The sequence below is a fragment of the Eulemur rufifrons genome, chromosome 12 (assembly GCF_041146395.1).
Source record: "Eulemur rufifrons isolate Redbay chromosome 12, OSU_ERuf_1, whole genome shotgun sequence".
Classification (NCBI taxonomy): Eukaryota; Metazoa; Chordata; class Mammalia; order Primates; family Lemuridae; genus Eulemur; species Eulemur rufifrons.
In genome coordinates this window covers 2,759,542-2,780,262 of record NC_090994.1, presented here as the reverse complement: position 1 = coordinate 2,780,262, position 20,721 = coordinate 2,759,542, and the positions used below count along the sequence as shown (strand labels likewise).

At 45.0% G+C, this 20,721-nt stretch overlaps 1 protein-coding gene across 1 annotated transcript; it reads left to right on the top strand.

The window, feature by feature from the left end:
• Window positions 1-3,059: 3,059 nt before the first annotated feature.
• Window positions 3,060-3,974, top strand: LOC138393690 (beta-defensin 103A). Its single transcript, XM_069485070.1, has 2 exons — window positions 3,060-3,117; window positions 3,829-3,974. The coding sequence occupies exons 1-2, from the start codon at window positions 3,060-3,062 to the stop codon at window positions 3,972-3,974; spliced, it is 204 nt and encodes a 67-aa protein (XP_069341171.1).
• Window positions 3,975-20,721: the final 16,747 nt, after the last annotated feature.

Genomic DNA, 20,721 nt, shown 5'->3' with positions numbered 1-20,721 from the left:
CAGGAGAAGCTGCAGGCGTGCTGTGGGGGCTGGGACTGTGGGAGACGACGATTTCTGGCCGGAACTGAGCCACAGCGGGGGCAGCTGCTGAAGTGCAGGCAGGGAAGCACCTTGCTTCTCCTTGGCTCCTGCCTTCTGCCAGCGCCTCTGCTGGGCAGTCTGCTGGCACCCAGGGGGCAGGGCAGCTGGAGGTGTCCATTCCCTACACAGCACAGAAGCAGGCACGGGCGGGATCTGGGGGCAGACGCGGGAACACCGGGCCGGTTACTAAGGCGCCGCACGCACCCTCTCCGAGCCCCGGGTTCCTCGTCTGTAAAACTGGGACAGTGCCTGCCTTTACCTTTAGAACGTACGTAACGGTGGTCATGGCAAGATTAGTGCAGCAGCAAAGGAGGTGGGGACTGCGGCAGCCCGGTCCCCAATCCCCGGCTCCCAAATTAGCTGGCAAGGAAAAGTGGCTTTTATTCCCAAGGAGTCTCTTCGGTAGGACTATGTCAACACAAAGGGAAGAGGTGACATCCTGGATTCCACGCTAGGAGCCCACGCCACAGTCATTAAGCCACCTTGATATCATTACCGACACCTCCGTGAGGGTCACGTGGGTGACACACCGGGTGACGTGTGTGGTCATTAGCCGTTTACGAGTCCCTTTCACATCGCCAGCTCACAGGGCTTTCTCTGTGGGCTAAACAGCACGTATATTGTTCTCTGTGCTTTACTGCCGAGGTCCAGGTGCTCAAAGAGCTTAGATAATTTACTCAGGTAAACCCACGTAATAAACGACAGGGCCGGGCATTGCGCTCCAAACCTGGTGTTTGTCTTCCACGTGGCTCCGCCTCTCAGCCAAACGCTCAGATCAATCGAATGTCTGTTCCGTGTTTTAAAAACAGAATTTTAAAAAATGATTAGAAAAAAGTCTGACATAAAAAAGACAACAGTTTGCAGGGTCTGCGTTTCCGAGCCCTGTGACTCAAGCCCCCGGGGGCAGACAGTGGCAGGACAGGGCTCTTGTTAGCACTGAGACTCAACACGTGTAACTGTATCGCTTCAGAGGCCACAAACATGTTTGACATGAAAAAAGGGTTATAGCGAGCCAAAAAGGGGACAACCCAGTTACTAGTGGTCCCCTGAGGCAAAGAAGAAGTGAAGGACAGTTTCTCTTTACTATTGTTTAAGCTTTGCCAGAAACATGCATTACTTTTATAATTTTCTTAAAACACAGAAATACCCCTCAAAATCAGTTCTATGAGTGAGGAGGGTGCCCAGACGTGAAAAGGTTGGCTGTCACCACCCAATCCCCAATTCCCAGCGTCCAAATTAGCTGGCAAGGAGTCTCTTATGAAACCGTGGTAATGTTTTAGAAATGCCTCCCTGTTCTGAAGGAGCAGGTTGGACCAAGGGCTCACCTGTGGAGGTGTGCCCGAGGGAAGGGCCAGTCATCCCCAGCGAGCTCACGGTCTGATGACTCCAGCCCTGCACCCCGGCTGAGAGCTGGCCCCAATCCTCTGCAACACCCCACCCCACCCTTGTGTTCTTCGCCTGTGTAAGACACAGTACGGCCCCAAAGCCAACACCCATCCCGGCCGCACTCACCTCCTTCCTCCATTTACAAATACCTCCAAATGCTCTGTCTCAAATCCTCGGCTTGAGAGGAAAGTTAGATTTTGAAAGAAGCATCTACAACTCCCAAGTTTTCTTATATCTGCTTATCGAAACCCACCCTTAGCAGGAATTACCTTGCGTTTACATTTCCACAGCCCTGCGCTCGAACCGTGATGACAACCCTTATCAGAGCCCACGCTGTATTTATTCTTTGACCGTTTGCCCACCTGCCTGAACCCACCTGGAGCTTCTCGAGAGAAAGAGCCAGAACGGGTCTCTCTTTGTATCTCACTCCCCCACCCCCGCCGACGCTGAGCACGGGGGACTTGTCCTTACCTATAGGAGGGGACTTGTCCTTACCTATAGGAGGAGTTTGCTCGCTGCATGTGATGGGTGCACCAGCATCCCGAACACGCATTCCTGGAACTAACGCACTTCGCATCCCTGGTGGACCCGTTATAATTGCACCCACACGATGCAACAGCCAGCCAACGTCATGGTGACTTCAGTTCCCAATTAAATAGTCTGTCAGCAAATGTAACCCACTGATTGGACGTCTTAACCTTTAAATCTAATAATTTGAGGGTTTTTTTTTTTTTTTTTTAAGCAGCTTACCCTCTGAACATTGAGTCTATATCCAGTGGAATTCCCCTGATCCCTGGGCTGCCTCAAAAGCCCACGGGCCAAAAGGAACTTGAGGTCTCAACTGTCCATGTGAAGCCCTGGTAGGAGTGTCAGCGGCCGAGGCAGATGCCAGTCCACTGGATAGATCAGCCCAGCATTCTCCTTTTCTAACAAAGTAAAATTAAACAGCTTCTTGATTCATAAATTCGGTAGTTTTCCAGTAATGAAAAGTAAGACATGCTTCACTCAAACTATAGCACTGCATCGTAGGCCAAGGGCCCTGGGGTCGGGGGCTCTTGAGGACAGCTCATTTGTCCCCCTTCCCTGCCTACCTGAAAGCCAGTCCTATTTCCAGACACTGAATATGTCCAGGGTTGGACCGATTTGGGCCCCAGCAGGGTCTCATTCTCCCAGTGTTGTAGGACGAGGCAGAAAGCTTCACAGTACCACAGCGCAGACATGTGGGCCCCTCGCCACGTGCCCCGAGACCATCCCTAAAAGGAGGCCAGTCTTGCCCACCCGAACCCTATCCTAACCCACAACCGGATCTGGGCCAGACAGGAGCAAGCCGTGGGGCCCGGAGGACGGCAGGACAGCCACGCTTCCACAGCCCTTGCTTCGCCCATGGGGTTCTTACTGACTCCAGGCGAGTGGGTGTGTTCTGTGTGGTGAGTGGCCCTGGTATGACACATCAGGAAATATGTCATATTGTCATCACTGTACTATTGCAAGAATGGCAGCCATCGCTTCCTTCCACCTGCGGCTGGGACCTTTATAAAGTGAGCAAGCACACCTTCCCATCCAGTCTCAGCTCGCGGAGAAGCCTGTCGGCCATGAGGATCCACTACCTCCTGTACACGCTGCTCATCCTGTTTCTGATGCCCGTTCCAGGTAGGGGGCTGGGAGCCGGGAGGGCTGAGAGCAGGGAGAGCTCAGTAACACAGCCAGAGTCAGACTGTGCTCTCCAGATGGCCTGAGACCACACGGGTCCCTCCTGTGGGAACGGGGCGGCCCCGTGGATTTTTCCCAACTAGAATCACCAAGAACCTTAAAGCTGGTCTGAAAACTACCCAATCCCTGGTCTTCTCTGCTCCACTCTTAAGAGACTAACTAGCACCCAAAACCTGCCTCTTGCTCTCTTCTCCATGGGAAGACTGTTATATCTGTTAATGAAACATGAAGAAAGAGATTAAAAAACTTAACACCAACAGGGAAGATTGATTTTGTCTGAGGACAGAAGCACAGACGCCCGTTTTCCTAAGCGCAGTGGTGGAGTCTGACTGTGGCAGGGACCCGAGGCCCCCACAGTCCCCAGCCCTCCCTGTTCCTGCGGTGGGCACGGGGACCATGCCATGTCCCCAACGCCACTGTGGCTTGGGCCAGCTAAGTGTGGCCCATGGAAACATTGTCTATTGGTGGTTTAGTTCTACCTTTACTTTCCTCTTGATTTTATAAAAAAAAAAAAAAAAAAAAAAAGGACAAAGGAGAAGGAAACAAAAGAATAAAAGAGAGGCAACAGATGAGTTATTTGGGAATTCCAGAAGCCTCGACTTGTCTCTAAGCCTTCCTAAGGCACTCCCGGCGTGCTGTTTCCCGCTGCAGGTGACGGAGGCCTCATAAACACGCTGCAGAGGTACTACTGCAGGATCCGCGGGGGCCGCTGTGCCGTGCTGAGCTGCCTGCCCAGGGAGGAGCAGATAGGCCGCTGCTCTTCCGGCGGCCGAAAGTGCTGCCGGAGAAAGAAATGACAGTTCCAGAAATGTGAAGAAAATGTTGTAAAGGGGGAGAATACCTTTCTAAAGCTTATAAAAGTAAAATCAAAGTACATGGTTTTTTTTTAATAAAATAGAAGGCTGAGTTTTTTTAAAAAAGAATATGGCTACTGTGTTAGTTGTTACCAAATAAACAACGAAGAAAACCTTAAGGACTGACTTTTTATTCAAATAAAGGAGAATATTCTCGGGGAATCTACAAGGGGCCTAAACTTATTTTCCAAGTGTCATCGGCTCTATTCCTCTTTTGTAAGTGTTATGCCCCAGGGAAACTGAACTTCTCATTCTCCTGAAAAACTCCCTGTTCCTTCTCGTCACCTGCCTTTGAGCTTCCCAGGCTCTCTACCCAGAGTTGCGTCCCTGCACCAAACCTGTCTCCAAAGCTTTAATGCATCTCTCGGGGGCATCCCAAAGCCTTCTGGAAGCCTTATTCCTCAGAGAAATGGGGGACCTGGCTCTTCCCCAAATATTCCCTTTGCGCTGCCCTCTCCCACGCCTCTGCCCTGGCTGACCTCATAGCTGACGTGTAATCACTCACTCACGCCCTCATCTTCTTCTCTAAATTCTAAATCATCCCTCGGGGCTGTCTCTCATTCTAACTCCTCAAAAACACAGCTGATTTCTCAAACGCTCTGATTCACCACAAGGATCTGCCTCGAGTCCTCTGTGTACGAATCTGCCTGGTTTTTGCACTGTGTACATTGCCCACTGCCAAGTTCCATACTTGGTTGCATGATCTTTAAGAGCAAGGACCTCGTCCTAATCCTTGCCCGACTGTTTCATTAAAATGCCCTGAGCGTGAAAGCTGCTTAACAAGCGTCTATCGAATTGAAGTACCTTCAAATGATTTGGAGGCACTGGAGTTTACTTAGTGTTCGTTCATTGTTGATACTGAAGGATCCCAGGAAATGAAGCGGGTGGTCCCTCATCCCTGACACCAGCCCCCCAGTCAACGTGCTGTAGGGAAAAGACAAGACATCTGGGCTCTCAGGAAGAGGGATGGAAAGTGATGAACCTGGTCCTCACTTTCTCTCCAAAGTGAACTAAGTGCTAGGGGAATTGCCCTCTGACAGCACAGAATGGGGGACCCAGTCAACAGGTGTCAGGTACTGGACAGCAAGCAGTGCAACAGACAAGTGGAGTGGGACTTACGAAAGCCCCTGGCTTACTCCAGGGGCAGGTTCCAGGCCAACACAGGGAGGAAGACTCAGACAGAGACCAGCAATCCTGCGGCGTTGAGGAGACTGAGATCAAAGTTCACACAACACAAGACACCCCCATTTCCAGGGAAGAAGATCAAAGAGGGGGGTGTCTGAAAGGACACGGAGCTCCTGAGTGTTGTGGGGTGTTAGAGAGGGGCCCTTCAATCTTGGGCTGTGTTCCAAGCTGAGCATGCTTAGGGTAAAACTTCACAAGGCCAAAGGAAAACTAAAACACCCTGAGGGATTGGATGACAATTTCTGGAGCAGACATAGGCTGGAAAAATTTCCATTCCTACCAGCATAATGAAGAGACCTCAGTGTCTTCGGAGGGGTATCACGTTAGCAGTGGTGCTATTTAGCTCTGGGTTAAACTGTCGTGCAATTACTCTGACAGATTTTTAAAAACCATTCTTGAAAGGACCAAACTGATCTATAAGAAACTTAAATGTGAGCAAGAATAAAGTCTAACAGTCTTCAAAGGGAAACAACCTCATCCGTCACTCAACGATTTAAGCTTTATAATGTACTGAATCCAATCAAAAATTACTAGACATGCAGGCAAGCAGGAAAATAGGATCCAAACCAGGGGACCGTCATTCAGGAAAAACAGACCCAGGGATGATAAAGATGCTGGAATTATCAGAAAGAGGGGTAAGAGCTATCATAAATTTTATAAATATGTCCAAGGTTGAAGAGAAAAACTTTGTGATAATGAGAGAAATGAGTGATATAAAGAACCAAGTGGAACTTCCAAAGTTGAAAAATAAGTATCTGAATAAAAAGTATTCTGAATTCGGTTCATGGCATGTGACATTACAGAAGACAAGACCAGTAAGCCTGAGTCTATATTAGTACAGACAAATCAAGAAATGAAGGAAAGAAAGGGAAAAAAAAATGGCTGGAAAAAATTAGCAGTGACTCCCTGTGCAAAGATCAAGCAACCTAGCACGTGTGTGTTTGGAGTCAGAAAGAAGTTGCAACAGGATCAGTTAAGGAAATAACAGCTGTTTTCTAAATTTGGTGAGACCATCAACACACAAATTAAGTATTCAAAGACATCCAATAGAATAAACATAAACAAAACCACACCAAGTACCTCATAATCCAAGTATGTTAAATCCGTGATAAAGAAAAAATCTCAAAAGCAGCCTGAGGGAAGACGCATTACTGACAGAACAAAAAGAGGAATTAAAGCAAACTTGTCACCAAGAAACCTGTGCGAGCCAGGATGGAGTGGTATCTTTAAGTACCAAAAGAAAAAATATGCCAACCTAAGAATTTCATACCAGCAAAAATATATTTCAAAAATGAAGGTAGACATATTTTTAGATAATAAATAAAGGCATTTTCCAATAACAACAAAAACAACAGAGCTAAGACAATTCCTCACCAGCAAACTTGCACTATAAAATCAAAAAAGAATTTCTTCAGGTAGAAAGAAAATGATGCCAGGTAGAAATTTGGCTCTCTGTGATGGAATGAAGTGTGTTGCTAACATTCTAGACACTCCTTAAACAGAGAGATTGTCGGTTCAGTAAAAAAACAAGACCCAAATACATGCTGCTTACCAAAAAACCACTTTATTTCAAATGTAAGGACAAAGTTAAGTTAAAAGCGAAACGATGGAAAGAGATATAATATTGAAACATTAAAGAAGACAGGAATGGCTATGTTGGCTAATTGGCTATAAATCAAAGTAGATTTTAGAACAAGGTGCATTACCAATGATAAAGCAGGATAATTTTCCTAATAATAAAGTGGTTAAATCACCAAGAATAAACATTAATATTAAATTGGTATGTACCTAATAATAGAATTTCAAAATTTTTTTAAAAAACTGATAGAAACAAGGGAAGAAATAGACAAATTAACAATTACAATTAGATATTTCAACACTTCTCTCCCTGTAATAGATTTTTTTCCAAAAAAAAAAAAAAAAAAATACCAGTAAAGATAGAGAAAACTTGAACAGTGTCATCCAGTGTGGCCTATTTGAAAGTTATAGGACACTCCGCCCAGTAACAGTCAAATGCAGGAAAATATCACCCACTGTGGCACAGGCTGAGCTATAAAACAAGTCTCAAAAAAATTAAAATCATACAAAATATAGTGTCTATTGACAGTGGAATCTACAAAGCTATCAATAACAGAAAGATATTAATATCTGAAAAAATCCCCATATATTTGGAAATTAATGAACATGTCTGTAATGGGTCAAAAATCACAAGAGAAATTAGAAAATATTTCAAACTGATGGAAAATGAAAACACAACATACCAAAATTTGTGAGAATACTGCAAAAGTGGCACTTAGAGGGAAATTTATAACATTAAAATGTTTTGTTTTGTTTAATTTTTTTATTGATACATAATAATTGTACATATTCATGGAGTACATGTTACATCTTGATACAAGCACACAACATACAATGATCAAACCAGGGTAACTGGGACATGATTCACCTGAAACATTCATCATTGCTTTATGTTGGGAACATTTGAAAACTTCTAGCTATTCTGAAATACAATAAACTATTGTCAACTATAGTTGCCCCATTGTACCACTGAACATCAGAACTTCTTCCTTCTATTTAAAAGAATTACCCCTTTCCACCACCCTTACCAATCTCTAGTAGCCACCATTCTATTCACTACTTCCTTGAGATCAATTTTTTTTTTAGGTCCCATATATGAGTGTGAAAATGAAATATTTGTCTTTCTGTACCATAACTTTAAAATGTTTTTACTATAGAAAGAAAAAAAGGTTACAAATCAACAATCTAAGTTTCTACCCTAAGAAACTGGAGGGGGACAAAAAAAGAACAAATTAAACCGAAAGTAAATAGAAAGTTATAAAAGTGGATCAACAAATGAACACACAATACAGAACATTAAAGATAAAGAAATAAAAGTTGATTCTTTGAGAAGATCAATAAAATTGCTAGAACTCTCACTGGGTTCATTAAGGGGAAACAAAGAAATTACAAGATGCCTCAGGTGTACTCACACCCACACTTCAGGCGGGCAGGAAAATGAGAATAGATTTGCATTTTAGGGTGATGTCAACAAAGAGCCGCCACAAGGTGGTAGTAATTACACCGTCATTGGCTCACCTCCTGCAAGGTCAGGGCACGACAGGCTCTGAATTCACCAAGGAGCTCAGGTGCTTAGAGAGGATGACAGTACCTCCGTGGGAGTCTGCCACGTGGTAGAGCAGTACTCTAGCTTTGGGATTGCAGGAGAAAGAAATAGCGTAGTTACCAGAACACCACGGTGATTGTGTCCTGGCAGTTAGGAACATGGGCTTTGAAGAGAGATGGATTTTGTTTCCAATTACATCTCTTAACATTTAGTAGCCAGGTGACCTTGGACATACCTTTGAGACTTTCTAGATCCCAGGTTCCTCATCTGCATGATTGGGTAATACCTACCTGGCAGGTTTGTTGTTGAGGATTAAATGAGATAACTTATATAAAAATGGCCATGGCGGGGCTGACTGCCAAATTCCCAAAGCTCAGTGCAAAATGAAAATGCAGGCACCTTGTTTAAAACAGGAAAAAAAGGTGTTAAAAGCAGTAAGAGATAAAACTTTCTCTTTAAAAATATTTTATTATTTATAAAATGTAACAAGGATAATGGTTATACAGGAATCACAACATAATCATATAAATCACCAAAAAAATTAGTGTCATAATTTTAATAGAATAAATAATATTTTATTAATGGGATATCTGGACAAATCGTACATTTTTTTTTTTTTTGTGGTCCACATTTCTGCCAATTCATTCATTAAGGTCATCAAACTTCCTACCTTGAGTAACTTCATTTTTTCTTCGGAGAAGAATCTGATGATGCACATGTTGCTGGAGTGTTTTATAAGCTGTGACGTCACTGGGATATCTTATTATGAAACAAATTTTAGTATCTCAAGAACTGATGATTCTTGTAAAGCTATTTTTATAAAACTATTTAACTCTTTAAATAAATCAGTTTCATGTAAGTTTGAATTTAATTTTTTTCCTTTTTTCGTCCAAGTTCAAGGTCTAGATGAATTTAATTTTAAATGTGAATTTATCCAATGGAATTCTGATGCTGCTTCTGACGTTCCCCATAAGTTGCAGAGGCCCAAAAGTCAGACCAAAAGTTCAAAACTCTCGTTTATGCACTCTAGAGCTGTTTCTTTAATAGTAAGGAAACATTAATTTTAAAATGATTGTCTTTGTTAAAAATTGATTGAAGTTTCATATAAAAATAGCATTCTTCTCTGTTGAACGTGACTATCTCTATAAATTTACTTTTTTCTTCTGAGCCTGTGATAACTCCTTGAAAAATTCTAGACTCTCTGAAGAATTCTAATAACTCCCTGGTATACTTTATTGCAATGTCCATGTGCACACTTTTGTTTTGCAATGATTTGCTGACACTTTGCCCTCTGAACACCTACGGTTCCTGTCCAGGCGTCGGGCCAGGGAGTTAGTATTTGTGGGGATGCTCCAGGGGTGACCCGGGACGGACAAGCACAGAGGTCTCCTTGCAGCCCCACACGGAGATCCTCCTTCCCCCCCCACCCACCCCGGCCTGAGGCCACTGCTGCTGCTGCTGCCTTTGCCACCACCAGTCCTACCAGCCCTAAGGTGCCCCGGGAAGCCAGGTCAACTGTCCCCACGCACCTTGCCCTCTGTGCCCTGAGCCCTGGGCCTGCACATCATGTCTCCCCACATATCCACTCTGTCCATGTGCATACGCCGTTGTCTCGAGCTTCACTTACAAAACATAAGTTCCGAGAAAAAACTATTAAGAAGGTCAAGATAGTGACAGCAGAGCCTTACACCACGTCCAGTCCCTTCTCAGAGCAGGTCCCTGTGCGACTGCACAGCGCTCAAGCCCGGAAGGCCAGCCTTGCCGCCAGAAATGGGAACCAGTAAAAACTGCTTTGGCTAATTCACATCAGGGACACACTGCTGGGAAACCTTGTTTTCTGAAAGCACAGATGTGAAAGACTTTGCTTTCCGAAAGCGTGGCTGTAGGAATGGGACTTCCCAACCTTGCCTGGGGGACTGAAGCGCTTTGCCACAGAGAAACAGCCTCAGTTCCCTCCCGGTTACAGGTAAGAGGTTTGGGGACACAGCATTTATCTCATGTCCCATTGGCCTGAGACTGTCCCCAGACTCTCAGGAAAATCAGAATCTTCCAGGGAGCAGGCAGGTGAGCTCCAGGCCACACGCCCTGAATCTGTCCCCGAACGAGCCAGGCCTGACCGTCTCTCCCCATCCACAGCCCAGGCCCTGAATGGAGCTGGACAGGAAGGAGCAGCTGGTCCCCAGGGCAGGGGGAAGGGATTACCTAGGGTTGTTCCTGTCCTGGTTTGCATAAGAGCTGCTGAGTGTGTTTTGTTCTCTGAGGGCCACTGCTCTGACGCATCAGGTAGCATATCCAGCTGCAATCACCGTGTAATTACCGGCAGTGCCCGTGAGGAATGACACCTGGTGACCGGGCGCTTGGGCCTTTATAAGGTGGAAAGCTCCACTTCCTCCGCAGTCTCAGCTTGTGGTGGAGCTCACCAGCCCGCGCCATGAGGATCCTGCATCTCCTCTTCACGGTCCTCTTAGTGTTCCTGTTGCCTCTTGCGGGTAAGGCGGGCCAGGGAAATAGGGACAGTCGGACGGAAAGAACGGGGTAAAGGCTCGCTCTCTGCCCCCGGTACCAATCTCTCTCTCTCTCCCTCTCTCTGCCTCTTTCTTCTCTCTGTCTCCTTCTGTCTCTCTTTTTCTCTCTCTTCTCAGTATACTTTCAGACCGAGTGTATTGTGTGACCTGCTTAGGAGAACCAGGCACCATTTCCTTCCATGTGAGTGGAGTTTAAGGGCCTCAGTGGACACCTGACAGGTGTCAGCACCCAGGCTCTCAGGGGTCACCTGACAGCCTTTCCCAGGCCGACGCGAAGGAGCCCAATAGCTTGTCAATCTCGTCCCCTCCCTGCTCCTCATGCTAACCCTGCTTAGACCAGGGTTGAAACGTCTGTTAGGTGACTTTTTTTTAAATAAACATAAGAAATTTTAATATTATCCAAAGAAAGAAGTACAAACTGCCATTTTATAAATTTTTATATTTACAGTGTAGATTTGAGTAACCTAAAGAATTCCATAGAATAATAAGACTCAGACTACACTTTGAGAACTTCTGTTTGGGACACTCCGTCCCTTAGTCTCTTCAGATGAAAGGCCCTCAAGAAATGTCCCTTCTACGGGGCCACTCCTGGTGCACGGCGCAAGGACAGCCTGCTGACAGCAACTTTTAAAACTGGATGACTAACCTTTGTTTCTCCTTGACATTATGGAAATGGAATAAAAAGGACGAAGGAAGGAAGGAGGGTGGAAGGGAGAGGCGGAGAGAGGCAGAAAGAAAATTTGAGGCTGAGAACTGAGCTAACGGCTCAGGTAGAAATTATGGTGAAAAAAACTCATTTTTGCGATTTTGTTTATGGGTCCTGGGTGACGGAAGAGCAACGGTGCTCTGCGAGGTCCCGGAGACCTTGCAACATTCCAACGCTTGGAACAGCACCAGGGAGGGACGGAGGACGGAAGCAGGAGAGAAAGGAAGAGATTTAGACCCGGATTGAAATATTAGAAACAATCCATCATGAACGTCTACGTCTCCTGTTCATTGTTGGTTTTAGTCGTTAAGTTACTTCAGTATTAAGATCTCATTAAACAATTCCTGCCCTTTGAGCTGCATCTTTTTCTCCTCAGCTCAACTATTTTAAAGGACTAAAGGACTTGGAAACCCAAAGGTTAAAAATAGACGCTCCCCGGCGGTTTCCGATTTGGAACGACTGGGCTGTGCGGGGTGGCCGCGGCAGCTCTGAGGTGACTTCCTCGCGGTGGCGCCAAGTTCCCGCAGAACCTTCTAGAGCTCCCCCTGGAGGCCCCAGTCGCTCACCCCGCTGGAGACCGGAGTCCCCAACACTCCGATTCCGGGACAAGAAGGCTCCCCTCAACCCACGGCAGTGCCGGTCTCCCCGTCAGAATTTCAGATCCGAACAATCACGGACTCCGGTCCCACCATCATGGCGGAAGGAGACCAGGCTTGGGAAGGGAAGCCCCTCAGGGCTGACGCGAGGCGACACTGACGCAGGGTTGGTGTCTCTCTGACACGACGTTTGAATGCTAACACTCTACTACCCTTTTTCTGTTGTTACTTCCTTTTAGGGTTTTCCAAAGATGTAACAAATCCTGTCAGCTGCTTCCGGAATAAAGGCGCGTGTGTCCCGATTTCTTGCACCTCAAGACTGAGGCAGATCGGCACCTGCGGCTTCCCCGGCGTCAAATGCTGCAGGAAGAAATGAGCCAGGAAGTCGCCGGGGACCCGCGTGGCCACGCGGCTCTGTCAGCAAAGACACCTGACGTGTAAACCAAATTAAACTCCTTTGTTCTAAGACGAAGAATCTTGCCTTGTAGTAGTTGTGGCGATTACGCAGTGTTGGTGTGGGGCGGGCTGATCTCCGCGAGCCTTAGCGCATCCTCTTAGGCCCCCACACAAGGATGGGGGACCTGCTCGCTTCCCAGGTGTGTCAGCATCGGTCCGTGGGTCCCTCCACCTTCCCCGCTGAGTCCCGGCACTTTCCTACGACGTGTGCTTTGCTCTCCCGCCTCCTACGCCCTTACCTGCTCCACATCTTCCCCCAAAAACACTCCCCCTTCATCAGCTCCCAACCCAAATCCACTTCCCTCAAGGAGCCATGGCTGATCCGCCAAGAGAGCCTCTACCCTCCGTTCTGCACAAGGGCTCACTTGCTTGTGGTTTATGCTTCTTACTTAACTGTGCCTCGTGCACGTGTGGGTAAATTTTTAATTCCCCATTTGGCTATGAGACCTCTACAGGTGTGGACCTTGTCTTATTCATTTACATACTGGTCATTGAGGGGAGACATTGCTTCCTAAATTATAAATTCCATGGCAAAGTTGAGTGGGACAGAGGATTTCCTTGCATCTGGATATAATATGATTCAAGGAAATGCTATGAAAAAAATAAGTCCTTTTTGAAGGCACAATGAAGTGAGGATAATGTAGCGTGGAAGGCAAAAAGAGGGGAGCAAATGTCAAAAAGAAAGTCACCAGAGACTGTAAGGGGAAGAAGCAAGATACCTATCTGGCCCTGCCCGCTCTCCTTAGGATGGGTTGGTAGTTAAATCATGACATGTGATGGATCCTGTATTTATAAGAAGCTATTTCTTTATATTAACTTTTGGCTTAATGTGCATATAATCTACCTCCGGGCAAATGCAGTTTAGTTCCAAAATAACTCCTTGGAGAAGGATCCAGTCCTGGTAAGATTCATCGCCTGCTGATTATAGAGCCCTTGGGCTTTGAATAAACATCAGAGGTAGCCAGGTAACAGTCATCACAGGCTTTAGGTAAGATTGGGCTGGCTTCAGGTGTGACCTGGTGCTGGTGGCCATGAGGGAGTGCCCACATCACTCCTCCCCGACCTGCAGCAGCCCAGCACAGAAAGTGAGGGAAGATAGTGAGAATCTTTGCCTGCAATCCAGGGAATTCTCCCATATTTTACCAAAGTCCACCAAGGCACTACCACCAGGAGTCTGCAAGAGTTGTAACAGGGCTTGGGGCACCCCTAGTGCTGGTAGTGCTGTAGTGACCAAAGACTTAGATCACAATACTCAATTCCCTTTGAATACCTGCAAAGCCTTCTTAAGAAAGACAGGTTCAAACAAGACCAGACTGTGAAGATTAAAATAAATACCCAACTCCTCAATGCCCGGACATCAACGAACATCCACAAGCATCAAGAACACCCAGCAAAACACAGCCTCACCAAACTAAACAAGGTACCAGTGACCAATTCTGGAATGATAGAGATAGATGATCTTTCAGATAAAGAATTCAAAATAGCTGACCCGCAGAAGCTCAATGAACTTTAAGACAACATAGAGAAGGAATTCAGAAGCCTATCAGAGAAATTTTAAAAAGAGATTGAAATAATAAAAAAAAATCAAGCAGAAATTCTGGAACTTTGGAATTCAATTGACAAACTGAGAAATGCATCAGAATCTCTCAGCAGCAGAACTGACCAAGCAGAAGAAAGAATGAGTGAGCTTGAAGACATGGGGGGCTGGTTCCAGGACCTCTTACAGATCACACAATCCTCAGATGCTTCGAGATGCCCAAGTCGGGGCATCTTGATATAAAATGGTATAGTGTTTGCATATAACCTAGGCACATCCTCTCATATACTTTAAATCATCTCTAGATTACTTTTAATACCTAAGGCAATGTCAATGCTATAGGCAATGTCAATGTAAATATTTGTTACACTGTATTGTTCAGGGAATAATAACAAAAAAGTGTGTACCTGTCCAGACACAATATTTTTGATCAACAGTCGGTTGCATCCATGGATGCAGAGCCCACAGATACGAAGGGCAGACTGTATACTAGTTTCAAATCATGCACCGAGGATAAAATTAGTAGCACAAATGATCTAAACCTGCATTTGTTTGAAGGAGAAAAAATGATAAATTATCGACATTTTACTGAACTTTATATAATGTTCTACACAGATGCACTTGATATGTGCCCACTTTTTGTCTTTCGGGGGGTGCCCTGAGCTCAGTATTACGTGAAGGACCTATTTATTTCAGATTTGTAATTTGGAATTTATGACAAACAGGTCCAGTCTTGATTGGGGGTGGAGGGCATATTGTCTCTGCTCTGTGATTTCACATCTTCAGGAGATCCTTACCCCAAAAAGCATTTTCTCAGTAGAAATGATAGGAATAAACCTGTACTATTGGGGATGTATCCTTACAGGTCAAGGTTTAATTCTTTATTGTTCATCACATACCTCCGAAGGGCTATCCTAAGAAAAACAGAGCAAATTTCTGCCCCACAAAACATGGAGCTGTCTTCAAAGCCTGAGTTCCGGCCGTGAATGATTCTAATTCATGAATAACCTGAGGTCATAGATGTAGATGAAGATTCTTAGAATCTTCATTTGCACAGAAAGTGTCAGAGACATTAAGAAGGTAGCAATCCAGTCTGTTACTTTATCCCAACCTTCTCTTTCTCTGAAGATAAGAAAGGGAGATAGCGTCTTAATTCATAATCTTTATAGTATTAAGTTAGCATTGAATTTAAGGGGCCTTTCACATAGATTTTAACATTACATAAAAATCCAAGAGCCATGGGGTCATTTCCCTTTGAAGGTGGCTCACCTTTCTTCCCTTCTCTCAGGATGAAAAATTAACCTATTCTGGTCCTATCCAAACACCAAGAGTATCTATTCTTGGTCTGACCAAGTCCTGATTCATACCCCAGCTATAGTGAATTGAATACCATTTTGGCCTCATTCTGTCTCCTGTTTCTGGGGGCGGGGAGGGGGGGGGACAGAAAACTAAGAGCAGAAAAGTGCCACCTTGGAAACGAATTAAATCCGAGCCACATGTCATCCTAGGATTGCTACCAAACGGAGACAAGCACAGCTTAGCTCCCTCCCATGCACGTCCGTCCTCAGAAGGACTCCATCGTGGGTATGTTTTCTGCGTCTCAGATGGAAGTGGGACAGTGGTGGCTGGGGCATATGACCATAAATTGGTTCAGTGACATGTTATATGCTCTAGAAGGAAAGATGCTACATTTTCATCACTGTGTAATTTTACTAGAATTGCAAACATCGCTTTTGCCAATAACCTTGTTCCTTTCGTGTTTATAAACTGAAAAACTTCACCTCGCTCTTCATCCCTTTCTGTCCCTTAGGTTGTCAGCATCAGCCATGAGGATCCGCGACCTGTTCTTCACGTTGCTGTTTTTATCCTTGCTACTCGCTCCAGGTAAGACGGGTCTGAGGAATAAGAGGGTCGACATAGTTTGAGGACAGACTGCCGTCTGTGACTCATTCCTTCTCTAAACTGAACAGCTTATTTGAACTGCTCATTAAAGCTGAGCACCCTGCCTTTAACACTGAAGGTGAGTGAGGCCTTGAGATGTCAGAGTTTTGTGTTTTCTCCTCCCAGCCTGAAATACCCGTGAGGCTCCCCGTGGCCTCTCGGCCAGGCTGCGGATCTCTGCGTGAGGCATAAATAAGGTGCCTTGATTTCAATGGAAGCAGAAGAATTAACTTTATATCAAGGATAGAAACTCAGGTTATTCTTTTATAAGTATATCCTTTTACAAGTATATCCTTTTACAATTAAATGGGGGAGCTTTTTGCCACCTAGAGAAACTCATAATATGCCTGGGACACCTCATATGGGAAACCTTGGCCATTGGTGCCCCCACGTGGTCTCTTGCCTGTCCCCCAACACACTCTGCTTTGCAGACGAGCTGGAGCATCACCTACCTGATGACCACATCTTCTGTTATCTTGTGCTGGCATTGACAGCAGGAGTGAAAAAAGAAATCAACGCGGGGCATTGAAAAAGAGACAAAGAGTACTAAGAAAGGAAAGAAGGAATTGAAGGAAGGAAGGGAGGGAGGATAAAGAGGGAAAGAAAGTACTTGAGAAGAAGAAAGATTAGAAATAAGAAATACCGTGAATCTCTTGTTTTTATAACTTTATTAGCTTTCCTTGATAGCACTCAGACAATTAAATGTTTGTAAATTGAATGTTTATAAAACAATTACTACGTCTTCTCTTCCTGCCTAAGCTCAAATACTTAATTAACCAAGTGATTCAGGAAAAAGGAAAACAAATGGACCCCTGTTTGCTTTTTCCAACTTGGGATGTACCGACCTGTGTTTCGTAACTACTGACCTCCTGTAGCCTCTAGTTCACTTTTTCGTGAAGGTGACAGATTTGCATGAGACCCCTGACAGGCTCCTACCTGACCCATCTAGTGGCCCAAACCCCTCTGCCACCCTCAGAGTGTTCCGCAATCTGTTTCATCGAGAATAGGCATCTCTAGAGACACACAAGTGCCAATCCCTTCGTCAGAAAATGAGCCACAAGAAGTGACAATCCCAGGCCAAATCATTATGATCACATAGCCCCATCCTTGGATAGAAGCTTTTCTCCCAGGAGTTTACCAAGAGGGATAATAACGCGTGTTTGGATCTTCCCAAAGTGGTGCTTGAGTTTCTCTCTGTGCTTTTTCCTTTTCTCCAGGTTTCTTTGCAAAAGGACTATTTCCTTTATCTTGCCTTGGGCAAGAAGGCTACTGTTTTCCGTTCAGTTGCCTCAGTGACTGGGAAGAGATTGGCAGATGTTTCCTGCCCAGACAAAAATGTTGCAGGAGATTGAAATAGGAGGAAAAAAAGCCCACTGCTGAGACCACGACGGAGCGAGAAACTGTTCCCTTAAGGTTTATTTACAAAATGTAAACCCAATTAAATCACTTTCTTCAAAATCCAAGGACCCCAACCTCCTGGTGATGGTGTGGTGTTTATGTGGCCGTCAGGGAGCCCCAACGGCCTCTGGATTACAGACTCTGCATGTCAGCGTTCAGCGCACCACAGCGCACCACACTTAATTTGTGGGCTCATCACGATCTGTTAACATTTGTAGATTTTAGGCTCTGAGTCAATTGGACCCCAATCTTCCCACATGCCCCGCTCTTTCCTGTCAACCATGCATCTGCCCTGCTATCCCCGCAACCTGCCATGCCAGCTCCTGCACCAACTAGATCCCGGTAAGTGTGACTCACCCTTCAAGACCCCAGTAGGACCCCCCACTCCCTTGATGAAGCCACTCCCAACCCACCAAGTGAATAAAATCTCCCAACCTCTGAGCAGCTCCCGGCTCTGCTCCCTGCAACAGACACCTCTTACTCAGCCTCGGCTGAGTACCTCTGTTTGCTTCAAATCCGCCATGTTGCTTCAATTTTAAGTGCCTGACTGCGTATTTTACAGAGCGCTTTAGTCAATATGTATGTTATATACTGCCATATTCAGTTGAGGTCACAAATAATCCCTTGAGGCTTGTAGAGCTTCTCCATGAAGAATCCGTCCCCACACAGACTAGAAACACCTTGTGTAGGTGGATGCACGTACTCAACTTGCAGCTCCCCTGGAGTCCGGGCAGCAAACATCCTCAACCGGGCAGCGAGAGGAAACACAGCACAGAAAGTGAGGGAGTCGCTTTTTACCAGCAGAGAGGTCTGCATTGGAGGGTGCCTACTTGCTCAGGGACTTTAGAGTAAGATTGGACTCTAAAATTCATTTCATGTGAAAAAATAATGGCTCTATAAGGGCCCAAAAGGAGGAAAAAAATGCTGATTTTGACTATCTCATTCATTCCTGCGTAATAGGCAGATAATTAACTTTCATTTAGGAAGAAATTGCTCTTTTGTTTAAGCATACACAGTAGACATTTGATTTTAAAAGATTAGGCCCTTGGGGACACATATAATATGGAAGTGAAGGAAAATAAGTGCTAAATAAATCTACGTTTTTAAAAATAAAAAGTTTTAGCTTTTTACTAGGAGGCTGTTACGGAGGCTGCCAGGGACTAGGATCCAGGAGGGGTGTGGGGAGGGACAGTGTTTTTCCTCTACCCTCCTCGGGTCTGTGGCTGGGACCACGGACATTAAACTGACAAAAGACAGATTAACAAGAGAAAAACAGTCTGTTAAGATGTGCAGCTCTTACAGGTGCAGGGAAACCTGTGGTGAGTGACTCCAAGGGGGGGTTAGCACTTGGGGCTTACATGGCATCCAGGAGCCCCTGGAAGAGAAGAGCAATAGCGGGGTGCACCCACGTCTGAGGCTGCTTATCTTCCACAGCTGGAGATCTTCACTCTGTTGCTGCTGCCTGTAGCTACTTTTTTTTCTTTTATCTGTTTCTCAACAGTCAAGCCCTTACTTGACTTCCAAAATCCTTATTCTACTTCTTATATTAATAGTTTCAATTTTTAAATTTTTCCTCCCACTGCTGAATTCCTATTTGTTAATACCAATAAATTTTTCTTCCTATGCTTCTACCTTTTCATCTTACTGCTTTTGTTTCATCTTAATCTAATTATCTCTTATATGTTATACCCCTTGTATTCTTTATTTTTAGCTTATTTTATTTTTTAACTTTTATCTGATTTTAAACGTGATTTGGTTTACTGTTCATTAAAATCTTATTTTTGTTATTGGAATTTTAATTTTTTTTTTTTACTTGTAAGCTTTATCCTAAAAAAAAAAAATCAGTGTTTTATTGTCATGACATTTCTAAGTGTCTTATAATGCCTGCTTCACAGGAGGAATGTTTTTATGATTTCAGCATCAAAGAAGGTTGGTTTTCTCTGTGAATCATGGAGTTGCCGAGTCACAGGATGGGCTGGGTATGATCCGGTCCAAGCCCACTTTCCACTTGGGTCCTGGACCCCCTTTCTCTTGCATACTCATGGACAGAACTCCAGCAATCCCTTCTCTCACCTGCTCCACCTCTCACCTCCTCTACTCCATCTCTAAAAACTAAAACCAAACACCTCTTCTTTGACACACACCGCACTTCAGCTGTTGGTTTTTGTCTTTGTGCAGCTTTTCGGCAACACTCTTTAAGAGAGGTGTCCACCTAGTCCCCACTTTCTTCCTTCTCTCAGTGCCACTCCAGTCTGACTGCTGTCCACAGGGCCATGATGTGTCCTGCACAGCCTCATGCATCCCTCCCTCCACCCATTGTTGATCGGACCCCTCATTATGTGGTAATGGGCAGCTGCCGTCAGGTGTCCCCGCCTGGACAGACAGGCAGCATTCAGCCGTGAGGGTGGAGAAGCCAACTGCAAGGTAGGTTTTCAGAAGAGTCGTCTGGGGTTGAGGGCTCCAACTCCATGATTTAATCACCCCGAAGGCCCTACCTCCTGATACCACCACCTTGGGAGTTAGTATTTCAACATAAGAATTTGGGGTGACACAAACATCCAAACCTTCAGACCACAGCACTCCTTTTCCTCCTTCCTTCCTCCCTCCCACCATCCATTTATTCATCCTCATATCGATTCTTTCATCCAACTACTCATTCATTGAAACAAATATTTGAATACCTTCTTGATGCCAGGTATTGCTCAAGGTGCTGAGAAAGCGAGATAAGACAGCACCTGTGACTTTAGAAAATCCGAGTATAATGGAGGAGAGAGACTAGAAACAATATAAAGCAACACGGGGGTGGGCAGAGGAGAGGAAGAAGCACCGCAGTGTTTTCCTTTGTACACTTTCTGCTGTTTACTTCCTTTCCCACAAGAACGCAGGGTAATGCCTGTGTTAAGGAATTCTCTGGCCCATAAAGTCTTGCCCTGTTGTGATCCACACAAGATGTTGGCAAGGTAAGAGCTGCCCTAGAGTAGGTCCATTCTCTCTTTTAATTGAGTAGCAAAAGAATTATTGAACTTGAAAAAAGAGAGAAGGTATTTCCGTTTACAAAATTTCTTCTCCTTTTTTAGCCTTTAAAAAGGGTGATTTTTTTTCTTTTGTATTCCTAAAAGGAAAGCTGACAGAGACAGGGACATGAAATGAGGGTGGATGAATAAATGAATGGATACCCCAAATCACTGTTTTGTAATAATTTCTTCTAAAAAAAAAAAAAGG

Coding starts and splice junctions, on each gene's coding strand:
- LOC138393690 (XM_069485070.1), top strand. CDS start 3,060: ATGAGGATCCACTACCTCCTGTACACGCTGCTCATCCTGTTTCTGATG. Junction 3,118..3,828: donor GTTTCTGATGCCCGTTCCAG/GTAGGGGGCTGG, acceptor TTCCCGCTGCAG/GTGACGGAGGCCTCATAAAC.